This window comes from Dipodomys spectabilis, unplaced genomic scaffold (assembly GCF_019054845.1).
Source record: "Dipodomys spectabilis isolate Male_0828 unplaced genomic scaffold, ASM1905484v1 ptg000043l, whole genome shotgun sequence".
In the NCBI taxonomy this organism is placed as follows: Eukaryota; Metazoa; Chordata; class Mammalia; order Rodentia; family Heteromyidae; genus Dipodomys; species Dipodomys spectabilis.
In genome coordinates, this window is record NW_024870720.1 from 30017260 (window position 1) to 30032036 (window position 14777).

The 14777-nt window shown below is 44.9% G+C and overlaps 1 protein-coding gene across 1 annotated transcript in view; it reads right to left on the reverse strand.

Annotated features, from left to right (window-relative positions):
- Positions 1-92: 92 nt before the first annotated feature.
- Ppef2 (protein phosphatase with EF-hand domain 2) overlaps positions 93-14777 on the reverse strand; it is a 48457-nt gene continuing 33772 nt past the window's right edge. Inside the window, exons 13-16 of the mRNA XM_042678279.1 lie at positions 7268-7374; positions 5210-5373; positions 2859-2946; positions 93-346 (exon numbers count right to left, since the gene is read on the reverse strand). Of these exons, the coding sequence (XP_042534213.1) occupies positions 93-346; positions 2859-2946; positions 5210-5373; positions 7268-7374 (613 nt within the window). The remainder of the gene's footprint in view (positions 347-2858; positions 2947-5209; positions 5374-7267; positions 7375-14777) is intronic.

Sequence of the window (14777 nt, forward strand, 5' to 3'; positions counted from 1 at the left end):
GCCAATTCTCAGGATGGAGTTCCACATCTTTGCAGAACAATAAGCTGGGCATGACCTAGGAGGCACGGTAAGCAATGAAGACTGGGCCATTCTCAGCATGCATTTGGACAGCTGCGGTCACTGTCATCCCTGTCTGAGGACAGTGGGCAGTCTGAGGCGCTGCCCTCAGAGCGGGATTGCTCCACAAGGCGGAAAGCTTCCAGGAACTCATTAATGTCGATGTGGCCGTCCTTGTTGAAATCGATGCTCCGGGCAAGGTCGCAGATGCAGTCATCTGGGATGTCGACGTTCATGTGGGAGCTGAACAGCTTCCACGTCTGTCTGAACTCATCTAGGGAGATGAATCCTTACAGAGGGCCGGGGAGAGGTCACATCAGTGAAGATGCCCAGCTTTCAGCATTCTGACATTTTACAAGGGCACCTGCTCCCTCCCTAGTAAGCACACAGATCCCTGTGGTCTTGTAGCTAGTGTAAACTCCCTGAGGGCCACAGGAAATCACTGATCCATGAGAGGTTCTCATGAAGATATTCACCAGTGGTTCTCAGCTGGGAGCAATTTGGAGGTATCCTGAGACATTTCTCATTGTGAGAGTGAAGTAGTACAGGACAAGGATACTGCAAAACATGCTGATGCATAAGAACTTTTAAAAATGAATTATCTGGTCCAAATGCCAATAGTGCCATTACAGAGAAGCCCTGCATTCAAACATCCTCATTTATAAAACGTGTTTTAAGCCAGGTACTGGTGGCTCATGCTTATAATCCTAACCACGCAGGAGGCTGACATATGGAAGATCATCGTTCAAAAAGCCCAATCAGAGTAGTCTGTGAGACTCCATCTCCAACTAACCAGCAAAATGCTATACTGGAAGTGTAGTTCAAGGGATAGAGCTCCAGCTATATGCAAGAAAGTTGAGCAGGTATGCTCATGGGGAAGGATTGGGAATGGGGGGATTGTTAATGAATATGGGGCTTCTTCTGGAGGTCATGAAGTTGTAAAACTAATTACTGTTGATGGTGATATAATCTTCTGAACATATTAGAAACCACTGAAATGTGTACTTCAAATACATGAATTATATGCTATACTTTTAAAAAGTAGTCTTGGGACTGGGCACCAGTGGATCACACCTGCTATCCTCAGAAGGCTGAAGATCAGGGCTGGGAAGAGTGGTAGAGTGCATGCCTTGCATGCATGAGGCCCTGGGTACGATTCCTCAGCACCACATAAGCAGAAAAAGTCGGAAGTGGCTCTCGTGGTAGAGGGCTAGTCTTGAGCTGAAGAGCTGAGGGACAGTGCCCAGTCCCAGAGGTCAGACCCCATGACAGGCAAAAAAAAAAAAAAAGAAGGCTGAGGATCACAGTTCATAGCCAGCCTGGTCAGCAAAGTCTGTGAGACTCTTATCTCCAATTAACCACCAGAAAACTGGAAGTGATGCTATGACTCAAGTGGTAGAGTGCTTGCCTTGAGCTGAAGAGCTCAGGGATGGCACCCAGGCCCAGAGTTCAAGACTCATGACCCACAAAAAAAAATTATTCATAAAAAGTCTTTGAACCACAGTGTAAAAGGCAACAGTAAGAGGGTGTATAAGAACTTCCTGCAAGTTTTGTAACCTCCTACAAATCTCTAATGATTTCAAAATTGCAAGTTTTAGAGCTGGAGGTTTAGCTCAGCAGTAGAGCTCATGCTAAGCAAGCATAAAGTCTTTGGCTCAAACCTCAATACCACCAAAAAAAAAAAAGGTTAAAAAATACTTTAGGAAGTGAGTTTACCAAAAGCCTTTCTATTCTAGCATTTTTTTTTTTGCCAGTCATGGGGCTTGAACAGGGCCTGGACACTGTCCCTGAGCTTCTTTTGCTCTACTACTTGAGCCACTGTGCCACATTTGGCTTTTTCTGTTTATGTGGTACTGAGGAATCGAACCAGGGCTTCATGCATGCTAGGCAAGCACTGTACCACTAAGCCACATTCCCAGCCCTATTCTAGCATTTTTTATTACTTAGTGTGACAGGCCTTTTCTCTCTCTCTCTCTGTCTCTGTCTCTCTCTCTGTCTGTCTGTCTCTCTCTATCTCTGTCTGTCTCTCTCTCTCTCTTCTTCCATCCTTCCTTCCTTCCTTCTCTCTCTCTCTTTCTTCCTTTCTTTCTCTCTTTCCTTCCTGCTTTCCTTCTTTCTTTCTTTCTTTCTTTCTTTCTTTCTTTCTTTCTTTCTTTCTTTCTTTCTTTCTTTCTTTCTTTCTTTCTGTCTTTCTTTCTTTCTGTCTGGCTGTCTTTCTATTTTTGTGATAGTCCTAGGGACTGTCACAAACTCAGGGCCTGGGAGCTATCTCTGAGCTTTTTTGCTCAATGCTAGCGCTCTATTCCTTAGCCCTTGCTCCATTTCCAGCTTTTTGGCAGTGAGAATTGGAGTTAAGACTCTCATGGACTTTCCTGCCAAGGCTGGCCTTAAACTGAAATCCTCAATCCTCAGCCTCCTGAGTAGCTAGGGTGCATGAGCAAATGGCACTTGGAACTTTGCGACAATCTTTAATGGAACTATAATGGATATCACATCTTTTAATAATTATTCTTCCCGTAGGAAGCTCTTTCTAAATGGTATTTGTATGTTTTGAGTCCCAGCATGCTGACTCTGACCTTCTGGGCTTAAGCAATCCTCTTGACTCACCTCTTGAGTTGCGACATAGGTTTTATATCACTCACGTACTTTTCTAGTGTCTGCCATTTATAATCTGTGATACTATTTACTTGGTTCACATAACTGCTTGAGGAGAGAAAAGTCAGGATGAACAGGGAAGGTACTAAAGTATTCAAGGGAAAGATTTGTTGTCCATCAAAGGGGATAGAACATTAGTGCAGTACCTGAATGATCGCTGTCTATTATCCTAAAAATCGTCTCCAGATTTGATCGGTTTCGATATAGTATTTCCAGCAAACTGGACTGTATGTTCTGTAAAGGGGGAAAAAAGCATCTTATTTTGCTTCTATGTCTTATGTTTAGGCTTAGCTTAATATATAATTAACACCCAGTTAGTTATCACAACCACACATTTGTGGGTGGGAGGGATAAATCCTGAAGGTATTTTATCCTCTCCTTTCTTCAACCTTCTTTTTTTTTTTGGGGGGTCCAGTCGTGGGGCCTGAACTCTGGGCCTGGGCGCTGTCCCTCAGCTCTTCAGCTCAAGGCTAGCACTCTACCACTCGAGCCACAGCGCCACTTCCGGCTTTATTCTTTTTGCTCATGTGGTGCTGAGGAATCGAACTCAGGGCCTCAGGCATGCAAGGCGAGCGCTCTACCACTGAGCCACCTTCCCAGCCCCTCTTCAACCTTCTTTAGCCTACTAAATAGTTTAGTCATGTATAAAGGACATAGCTCAGGATGAAAATGATCTTATACTGATATGATAGTTTCAAATAGTCAGCTCTTCATATCCATGAGTTCCCCATCCATGAGTTCAATCCATTGAAGATAAAAATTGGTGAGGAGAGTAATGTGTGTGTAGTGAATATTTACACACTTCTTCCCTACACACTACACTGTAACAGTTATTTAGATTGCATTAGGTATCATGAGCAATCTAGGAACGATTTAAAGTACACAGGAGGAACTAAGTGCTGGTGGCTCATGCTTGTAATCCTAGCTACTCAGGAGGATGAAATCTGAGGATCTCAGTTTGAAGCAAGCACAGGCAGACAAATCTGAGAGACTCTTATCTTCAATTAACCAGCAAAAATCAGAAGTAGAGATATAGCTCAAGTGCTAGATCACCAGCCTTGAATGAAAAAGACAAGCAAGAATACAAGGTCCTGAGTTCAAGCCCCAGTGTTGACACACAGAAAGCACACAGGCGGATATGTATAGTCTATATGCAAATATGGTGCTATTGTACATAAGGAACTTGAATTTTGGTACCCCTAAGGGGTCCTGGAACCAACTCCCTACAGATTCTGAGAGATGCATGTATTCTAAAAAGCACTGCATTGTATACGTTAACTTATATGATGTGTGAATTGCATTGAAATAAAGCTCTTTTTTTAAAGTATCTAATGCAAGAACCCATCCATATTACATAGTCAGTAAATATTTGTTGACTGGTTTTCTAGTAAGGAGGGAAACATGGTATCAAGGAAACAAAATCAGACAGATTTGAGCTTTTTTTTGTTTGGTTTGTGCTAGAGATTGAGCTCAGGCCTTACGCATTGCTAAGTAATGCTCTATCACTGAGGTACACCTTCAGCCCAGACCAGAGTTTGAGTCACAGCTTAGAGTTCTATGACCCCAGGGAAATTACTTAACATCTTGTCCTCCCAGGGCAAACAGAGCAGATAATACCTGCCTCTTAAGTGGTTTTGAGGATTAACTGAGATAATGCATGTATTATCGGTTAACATGAAGTCTAACATAAACAAATATAACAAATAGCTTGGCGCCAGTAGCTCACACATATAATTCTAGCTATTTAGGAGGTAGGATGGGGAGGATTATAGTTTGAGACTAGCCCAGACACAAAGTTCACGAGATCTCATCTTCATCTTAGCTATTTATTTTCATTTTATGTCTGTGTTTTACTGGGGCTTGAACTCTGGGCTTTGCCCTACTACTTGAGCCATGCTTCTAGTATGCATTTTGCTAGTTAACTGGAGATGAAGTCTCAAGAACTTTTCTGACCAGGCTGGCTTTGAACCACCATCTCTGCTTCTCTTTCTTCTGAGTAGCTAGGATTACAGTTATGAGCAACCAACATCTAGCTTTCATGTTTTACTTTTTAAAAAAATTTATCTTTTAAATAAGAGAATTGAATCCAGAGGCTCACGCTTGCTTGGCCACTGCTGTATTGCTTGAATTATGTATGCCTCCAGCCCTCAAGATTCTATCTCAATGAATAGCTCTATAAATAGGAGATGGTCCTTCAGGTTAGTCCAGGCAAAAAGCGAGCTTTTATCTGAAAAATAACCAGAGCAAAAGGGGCTGGAGATGTGGTGGAAGCAGTAGAGCACCTAGCAAGTAAGACTGAAGCCCTGAGTTCAACCCCCAATGCTGCCTTCCCTTGCCCTTACCACCCCCTCACCTCCAACCGCCCCACCAAAAAAAGTAATACAACAGGAAGTTGCTCTAGGTCCCCACCCATCCTGCCTTTGGGTCCTAAGTGGTTGCTAGCTGTAAAGGTTTCATAGGCCAGCACGGGTTCTCTTCTGCCATTATCTGCCATTACCTCTCGGCTCAGTTGCTCTTTGGCCAAGTCCTCCAGCCAGGTCTTGTACTCCAGTGCGTTATCTGTTGAGCTGCTCACCAGTTGTGGCCTCAACACCCTCCAGGGCAGGCCCAGGTGCAGCACCGACTCCACCGCTGCTGCCCAGTCACTCAGGGTGATGAAGCCTACAGGAAAGAACTCACCTGTTGACTAGTCGCCTGAGAGTCTGCTTTCCTTTACAGGACAGGTAAACACATAGGTGCATGCGTTTTGTTATTTTTGTTGTTGTAGTTCTGTGTGTGTGTGTGCTGGTTCTGGGACTTGAACTCAAGGCCTCACATTCTTGCATGGTTGTTTTTTCTCTCTTTCTCAAGGCTGGTGCTCTATCACTTGAGCCATACCAGCTTTCTGCTGGCTAACTGATGGGAGATCAGAGTTTCAAGTACCTACTGCCTGAGCTATCTTCAAACCACAATCTTCAGATCTCAGTATCCTGAGTAGCTAGAATGAGCAAGCATGAGCCACCCAGTTCCATTACTGCTATTTTTTATTTATTTATTTTTTGGGGGGGGTCCCGTCATGGGGCCTGAACTCTGGGCCTGGGCGCTGTCTCTCAGCAATTCAGCTCAAGGCTAGCATTCTACCACTTGAGCCACAGTGCCACTTCCAGCTTTTTTCTTTTTGCTTATGTGGTGCTGAGGAATCGAACCCAGGGCTTCATGCATGCAAGGCAAGCACTCTACCACTGAGCCACCTTCCCAGCCCTACTGCTATTTTTTAAAAGTATATTTTTATTTTTGGTGCTGGTCCTGGGGCTTGAACTCAGAGTCTAGGCACTATCCCTAAGCTTCTTTTGCTCAAGACTTGCACTCCACCACTTGAGCCATAGCTCCACTTCTGGTTTTTTTTTTTTTGGTATTTGATTGGAAATAAGAGTCTCACAGACTTTGAATCATGATCCTTAGATCTTAGCCACCTAGTTGCCAGGATTATAGGCATGAGCCACCAGCACCCAGCTTATTACTGGTTTTTGTTTGCTTGTTTTCAGTCATGGGGCTTGAACTCTGGGCCTGGGCGCTGTCCCTCAGTTCTTCAGTTCAAAGCTAGCACTCTACCACTTGAGCCACAGTGCCACTTCCTGTTTTCTGGTGGTTAATTGGAGATAAAAGTCTCACAGACTTTCCTGCCAGGGCTGGCTTTGAACCATGATCCTCAGATCTCAGTCTCCTGAGTAGCTAGGATTTATAGGCATGAGCCACCGTCACCCAGCTCTACTGTTGTTTTTACTAGGTCTATAGTTAGTGGAAGTTCAGTTTGATATTGGCTGAATTTGAGCTAAGGCTACATGTTCACTTGACTAACAAAAGCTGGATGTGATAAGCACACACTCATTGGGAAGGCAAATCACAGCTCTTTTGCTCACGTTAGAGGCATTCTTGCAATTCCTCCACTCTGCTCATTTTCTGCCGAATTCTGGTCTTGTCACCCCTCCCTTGACTCCATTTCTTTTACCACCTCCATCTCTATTTGGACAATTAATGTTGTGTTAAAAGCTTCGAATTTAAAGGGTTAGCCTCCAACATGAGGCATTAAGTTGCATAAGCTGGAGAAAGTAATTAAACAAGGGCTTATGGTTTGGTATCTGTTTGGTCTCCCCTTCCTCTTCACCCGCCTGAAACCAGTAATCACCTGACTCAATCCCTGACTGTGAGTCAGCAAGAGACCCCAGACTCTGAGGTTACTTCCTCATCTGCTGAGGTCACATCCTGGACTGCCCTGGTCCCGCCTCCCACCTTTCTCTATATAATCCAGCCCAACAAGAGTCCCCCTTTCTTTTTCCTTCCCCTCTGTCTCTGTGTACCTCCACTGTCTGACCTGAGTCTGGAGTCCCTTGCTGACTCACAGTCAGATGATTGACAGTCAGATGATTACTGGTTTCAGGCAGGCGAAGAGGAAATGGGGAAGAGCTGTTCTCCCCGGCAGACCTATCTATCCATTCAGCAAACATTTGTCTGCTACCTGCATAAGACAGATTTCCGGGAAGTGCGCCTTGCTCTAAGAACCTTTACTTTTTCTTACCAGTTTCTTCTGCATCATGCTTCTTGAATTCACCAAGGAGGTCTGAGGAGTGAGCAAATAGCTTTTCCCGCAGAGCTCGGAGAGCTGACACCTCCACCCTGCTAATCCTAGGCCAAGAGATGTAAAGAAGTATTTTACATGTGGGTCTAGAGGGAAAGTCTAGGGGGTTATGGCATTCTGTCTCCTTGAACTCAGAGTCTCACGCTTCCTAGACAAGCACTCTGCCACTTGAGCCACTCTGGGCCCCCTTCCTTTGTTTTATTTTTCATGCAGAGTCTCCTGTTTTCTTTTCTTTTCTTTTTTTTTTTTGTCGGGCGTGGGGCTTGAACTCTGGGCCTGGGCGCTGTCCCTCAGCTCTTCAGCTCAAGGCGAGCGCTCTACCACTTAAGCTACAGCGCCACTTCCGGTTTTCTGGTGGTTTATTGGAGATAGGAGTCTCACGGTCTCTCCTGCCTGGGCTGGCTTTGAACCACGATCCTCAGATCTCAGCCTCCTGAGTAGCTAGGATTACAGGCGTGAGCCACCAGCGCCTGGCTTCCTGTTTTCACCTGGTCCACAACTAAAGTCCTCCAACATCTGCGTTTATATTGCAGAGATCACAGGTATATACCATTATATCCTCACCTCAAAAAGCAGAGTTTGAGTCTTGTTAACCTTTTCTCCTGGCTGGCCTCAAGCTGGGATCCTCCTCTCACCACCTCCCAAGTTAGCTGGGATTACAGGCATGAACCATTGAGCCCAGCTCCTCTCTTAGTATCTGACACTCCCCAAAACTCAGTTTTTGAGCTCTGAGTAAGGATTCTCTTAAGAGCAAGTGAGAGGATATGGACATTGCCATCCATCCCAGCTGCTATAACTGCTCCTTTCTTTCTAAGTTAACTATTGAGATAGCTGATAGCATTGGAAAAGTGAATCCCGGGAAAATTTAGGTGATGAATTTATAGCAATCAGTGAACATTTCAAAGAGCTGAATGCTTTTGATTATCTTATTAAAGCACATTATAGGATTCCCTCCAGTGGCTTAAGTCCTGGGTGTTCTGATAATGGGGTCACCTGGAGACTATAATTTAGTAGGCTAGGTGACATTCAGATGGCTGATTTTATAAAGCTATAGATGATACTGCTACTTAGTATGATTTTCATGTGGGAAGTTTAAATTTTCGTGTTATACTTCTCTTTCTCTCTCTTTGGTGCTGGTGCTGGTACTTGAACTCAGGACCTAGGCACTGTCCCAGAGCTTTATTTTGCTAAAGCCTAGCACTCTACCACTTGAGCCATATCACCACTTCCAGCTTTTTGGTGGTTAATTGGAGTCTCACAAGCTTTCCTGCTCAAATTGACTTCAAACCACAATCTTCAGATCTCAGCCTCTTGAGTGGCTCTGATTACAGGTGTGAGCCACTGGCACCTGGCTGTAACACTTCTTTTTGAGTAAAGCTGGCCTTTATTTAATAATCCAGGTGTGACTTTAATAGTTTATTTTTAGGACAAGTATGTAAATGTCATATTTGTTGGCATTATCTCCACCTCCAGTCCTCAGCTCCACCCATACCTGAGCCCCTCCCTGCCTAGAGTTCCTGCCTTATAGCTGGCCACACCCTCTCTTAACCCCAGAACTACCTGCACACATCACTATCCCCACCTGGATGGGGGCAGACACTATATTATTCCTTCTCCAGGGGGAAATATGGCCCCTCTAATAAACTTAACAATAATCTTTCTCTTGTGCCTGCCTGCCTCTGTGTGGTCCCCTGGGATACTCATGAAAGATCCTAACATTTGGTGCCAAAACCCAGGATAGGTTCCCCGGTGAATTTGCCCTCCCCTTCATTCCCATTTTGGTCAGGGGGGTCCTACCAGCTGCCTGGGGCCTAATCCATAGTCTCACATTGCTGTCTCCAGAGGACCACCAAGGCAACTTTCCTCTGACCAAGCGCTCTATCTCCTACCCATCCAATAGCAGCTGATGGTTCTTACTCCAGGGTAAGAGACCAGTAGTTAGTCAGGAGGTTCAGATTTCCTTCCGATTTCCATATAGGCCACAGGGCTTTCATGGGGGCCACAGGGCCCAAGGACAAAATCTTAGATTCAAGTTCTGAACCTCACTTTAAGGGCCTCAGGGGCCAAGGAACCCAGCATTTGTGGTGACAATCACATTTGCTGTTGTGTTGCCTTCGTAACAAGCTGAACAATACTAGTGAGGACACTTGGTTTTAACTCCTCAGCTCTGGGTCACCTACCATGGGAGGGACACAACTGAAATTCTTCATAAAAACTGTTCAACTTTGAGCCCAATCTTAAGCCTAATGCAATCAAATTTGTCCCCAAATTTGGAATGCCACATGGCCCCTTCATGAGATACTGAAACCCCATTTTACAGGACTTAGATATTTCTGTGAGCACTCTTGGGTAATTAAAACTCTCTCTCTCTCTCTCTCTCTCTCTCTCTTCCCCTCCCTCCCTCCCTCCTAAAACTGCCTGCCTGCCAGCCTGTAAAACTACTAACAATTACAATTGGCAAAAGACAGGCTATCTGGTGGGCTAAGAGGTTAGCTTCTGGTAACTTCTCTCTTCTTCCAACTGAAGGTACCCAGTCAATTGATATGTAAAACGCTCTAGTCAAAATTGGTACAAAGACTAGAGAAAAGTACTGAGTGGGTTGAATTCAGCTCCAGGGGACCCCCACCTACAATTCTTCAGCAGAAAAGTATTCAATATGCTAATAGGCCTTGGTAGAACAAGCAAGCCCTGGACCAATGCGGCCCAGCAAAAGTGATTTGTTAAAGTTCCTCTTAAATCTTGGTCATCTAGCTGGGCACAGCTGGTGGCTCATGCCTGTAATCCTAGCTATTCAGGAGGTTGATAAGGCCTGAGGATCACCGTTCAAAGCCAGACCTGGCAGTCTGTGAGACTCTTATCTCAAATTAACAACCAGAAAGCCAGAAGTGGTGGCATGGCTCAAGCAGTAGAGTGCTAGCCTTGAGTTAAAGAGCTGAGGGACAGAGCTCAGGCCCAGAGTTCAAGCCCCAGACCAATGACCTCCACGCCCTCCCCCCCCCCCCCCAAAAAAAAATCTTGGTCATCTGCAAGAGTAAGATTGGCAAGAAAGGATCTCTTGCCACTAAAAATTGAAGAAAATGGTATTCATTTTGCATACTTTAAGATCTTTGTGCACTAGAGTATGTGTGTATATGTGTATGTAAAACATGTTCAAAAATGGGTAGGTTTGTACTTAAACCACAAAAAGGTAAATGGGTGGATTTAACTTTAAACCCTAAGAAAGGTCAGCAAGTTTGGGACTTACTAAAAGTCTCAAAGGATTATTGCATTGTTTTAAAGAGGAACTTTAGCTAAAAGGTTTTCTATTCTAGTTAAATCTTGAGTTCTCCCTAGCATTGACCAAGTGGTGGATAATAGAGAAATTAACATGAGCCACTGCAGTAAATCTCCAAAAGCTCTTGGAGATGGAGTAAATGGACCCCTCTGGTAATGGGTATGCCTGAATCCCTAGAGGCAGGGCAGGGATGTGAAGCTCCCTGTACCCCTGCCCCCTGAACTCTGGAGCTGCCTAGCTCAGTGCTGTTCAGCTGCTGTTCAGTGCCAACTGAACTTGTTTCTGTGACCCTCCCTCCTGGCCCTCCCTGTCTCCCCGGCCAGCCCAGGCCTCCTGTCTCCTGAAAAGTTTTTTTGTTTGTTGGCAAAGTTTTTGTTTTTAACTGACCACATGGTTCCATTATAATTAGGCAAAATAATAGCATTTTGCCGCTAAAATTCTAGAAAACTTCAGTGGCTGATATTAAAATTGAAGCATGCCCTATGATTTGGGCACAAACATGTCTTCTGTCTATATGTAAGATATGTAAAACTGTCACGTTTTCAAAGTTTCTTGCTTTTGACCACAATTGCAACTAATATAAACCTAGTAACTACCAAGTATTCTGCTTGCTAAAAGCCCTTTGTCAATGGAAGTTGTGGTTTAATCTGAGTTGCCTTGAAAATTCTGAGATCACCTGACTATAAGCCAAAGGAAAAAAAAGGCAGTTTTAAAAGGGCATTGAGCAAGGAGTTGAGAAAAACAAACAAAAAAATGGTTTCCTTTGAAAGTACTGTAAGGTCTGCACAGGGACACCTCTCTACCTCTTGGCTAAGTTTCTGCCCAGTATCTGTTACCTAGGTAACTGGCAGAAGGTAACCTGGAAGCAGTCACCTTCCCCTCCTGCTAGGTCACATCCTGGGCCATCTCTGATCACATGCCTCCTATCTGACCTGAGGAGGATCCCAGAACCTGAGGTCATGTCCGGATCCAGTGTGGCCACACCTCTCCCCTACCTGACCACACCTCTTCCTGTCCCTGGCCTAGATAAGTCCCAGCCCAGGAGTGGGTCCCCCCTTCCTTTTCAGCCATGCTTCTCCACCTTGCATGGTGGAGCAGCAGTTCGATAAATAAACTTCTTTTCTAGCCTGAATAGTGCGTGGTGTTCTCTTCATCGGCTACCTAATGAAACCCACTTATTTAATATACCTTACAAGTACGAACTCCAAAAAGTTCAAATATGAATGAAGTTGGTAATTAATTTGGCTGTGATTTTTGTCATTCCTCATGTCCATCTATGCTAAAGGTTAAATGTTGTACATCTTGATCATGGCTAATGTTTTTTGGCTCTCCGTTTCCTCTCCTGTGGTCCATCAATTCCCTTTGAACCATTGTGGAGCACATGTGCAAGCGTGGTGCTGTGGCTTGTGGAGTCTGGATACCCCCAAACGCTTTTTCTACCCTAGTAGTGACTCAGGGTGCAGTTTACTCTCATGCGAGGGACAATGCCCAGGAAACAAAACAAAGTTGTCAGCCTGCCTAAACCAGTGGGGATCAGCCTGCAAAAGACAGTGCACTCAGAGTAAACAAAAATACTGGAAGATGTCTTTAACCATCTGTGTAGAAATTTGCAGGAAAAACAGCGGGAGGTGTGACAATCCATACACTGGAAGGCACTACTGCAGCCTAGCCCAGACTGCCTGGACCATCCCGACTACTTCCACCATGCGAACAGTAGGCTGGGTCCCTGCCTGGCTCTGTCACACATGATTAAAGCTTACTGATTCGGGGTGAAAGGCATGAGCCACTGAAGCTCAGACTTTAACATTGTCCCGGTTTGTTGATGTTCCCTTCCACCAGTTGGTGATTAAGTTGTTTTAAACAGGCTGCCCAAAGATAATGGGTGCTACCTAGAGCACTAATCAGTTGCAATTTGAAAACATTTACGTTTTGTTTTTTTTTTTTTTGGTCCGGTCGTGGAGCGTGAACCTCTGGGCCTGGGCGCTGTCCCTCAGCTCTTCAGCTCAAGGCTAGCGCTCTACCACTTGAGCCACAATGCCACTTCCAGCTTTTTTCTTTTTGTTTATGTGGTGCTGAGGAATCGAACCCAGGGCCTCATGCATGCAAGGCAAGCGCTCTACCACTGAGCCACCTTCCCAGCCCAACATTTACATTTTGTAATGACAAAATTCAGGCGTGTAATTGTTAGTCAATTGTTAACAAGTTGCAGGTAAGCTCTATCTCCATTGGTCTTTAATTGGAAATAAAGGGGGCCTTTATGGCAAAGACTCCTCTGATTACAGTTCACAGCCAGCCTGGGCAGAAAAATCCCTCTAAAACTCCATCTCCCAAGTAACCAGCAAAGAGCCAGGCTGGAGGCCTGACTTGAGACGCTCTCACCTCTAAGTAACCAGCCAAAGGCTGGAAGTGGCATTATGACTTTAAGTGTTAGAGCACTAGCCTTGAGCAGAAGTTCTCAGAGACTGCCCAGGCCTGAGTCCAAACCCTCTGAATGCTAACTGGGATGAGCTATCCCAGCAACAAGCACTGAGACCCCCAGGATGAGGTCAGTCCTGATAAAGGAAAACCGTGGAGGGGAGTAAGAGGAAATAACATTCTAAATGCAGTCACTTTATACTTGCCCTTTCAAAACCAGTCTACGAATGCTAACCAGTCCACTATGCTCTCCTCTACCCAGTTGCCAAAAACCCTAGACACCCCTTCCTGCCCCCAGTCCAGTTATTCCTCCTTCCCTGTTATGGACCACAACTAGGCTTATGCTCCGAATGAAACTTTTCTGGCCTGTGGTCGGGTGTGTTCTCCTATGTCATTCATGTTAACTGACCTTGTCACCTTGTCAGCCTTTTGCCTGACCTTTCCAAACATTTCATTTAACAGGATAACAGCCATCTGGGAACAAGTCAAGGCCATCCTGTCACTACAGATAACTGGAGACTTCATTTACATTGCCTTGCCCAGCGCAGACCCAGGCCCTAAAGACCCCAACTCCAGTGACTCCTCAATGCCCGCAAGCCAGCAGGAAGCAGCCAAACAAGCACATAATACCTGTTGGCTCTGGTACCTTTAAATCTCTCTGCTACCTTCTCAGGTTCCTGTGATCCTAAAGCTGGAAAAGTCTTACTTCCCCCTCCAGGATATGGGGAGGCAGGTCCCATGCTATGTCTCCAATCCAAGATAGAAAAGGCAATCTCAGGCCTTTGATAGCCCCTCTGGGAATCAATCCCTCCCTGGCTTATTCCTCTCTTGGGCCTGTTAGTGGCAATTTTTTTGCCTTTTACTAATTGCGCCTTGCATTTTCCGTAACTATTTTCATGGAAAAGATGAGGACCTTTACCAAGCAAACTGTCAAGCAAATACTTCTTGGATGGTACCCAGCTGAACAACGAATCAGGGACCCCTGACTACTTCACCCCTTTATGGCTGGAAGTAGCTCCAGAAGAAGCTACTCCCCACCCGGTCCCCTCTTTATTATTAAACAACAAAGCTGGGAATGTTGGCATTTTCCCCACTTCTGGTCCTCGGCTCCACCCAGACCTGAGCTCCTCCCTGCTCTAGAGTTCCTGCCAGATAGCTGGCCACTCCCTCTCTCCCCACCCAGACCTACCTGAGAAGGCCACTATCCCCAGAGCTACCCACCTGTATGGGGGCAGATGGCATATTGCTCCCTCTCCAGGGGGAGATATGGCCCCTCTAATAGACCTTATAATAATCTTTCTCCTGGCCCTGCCTGCCTCTGTGTGGTCCCCTGGGACGGTCCTGATGGATCCTAACAATATTAATGCTAAATATTAATGTGTTCTCTCTAGTCACTTGATTTATGCTAACTTGGTCTATTTTTATTTTTAATTGAGGTGGAATAATTACAGTAGCTTGTTCCGTAGACTAAACTAGAATATATCAGTATCTCATATACTCTGAGGCACTTGTCTCTGCAGAAATAATAATGAAGATAGGTCAAGACTGCCGTCCTTCTCTACAGGCCAGCTGATTGTCTCTTAGTGATCTCATATATGAAATTGAGTTCAATAATAGTATCTATTTCAAAAGTTGGTCATGAGACAGTATATATGAATTATTTAAAACATTTAGTGCATGGTAAATTCTAAACCAGGATTAAAATTCAGAATCATCCCAAGAGATATTTAAATAATATTCCATATTTCCTTCTCAGAAAGA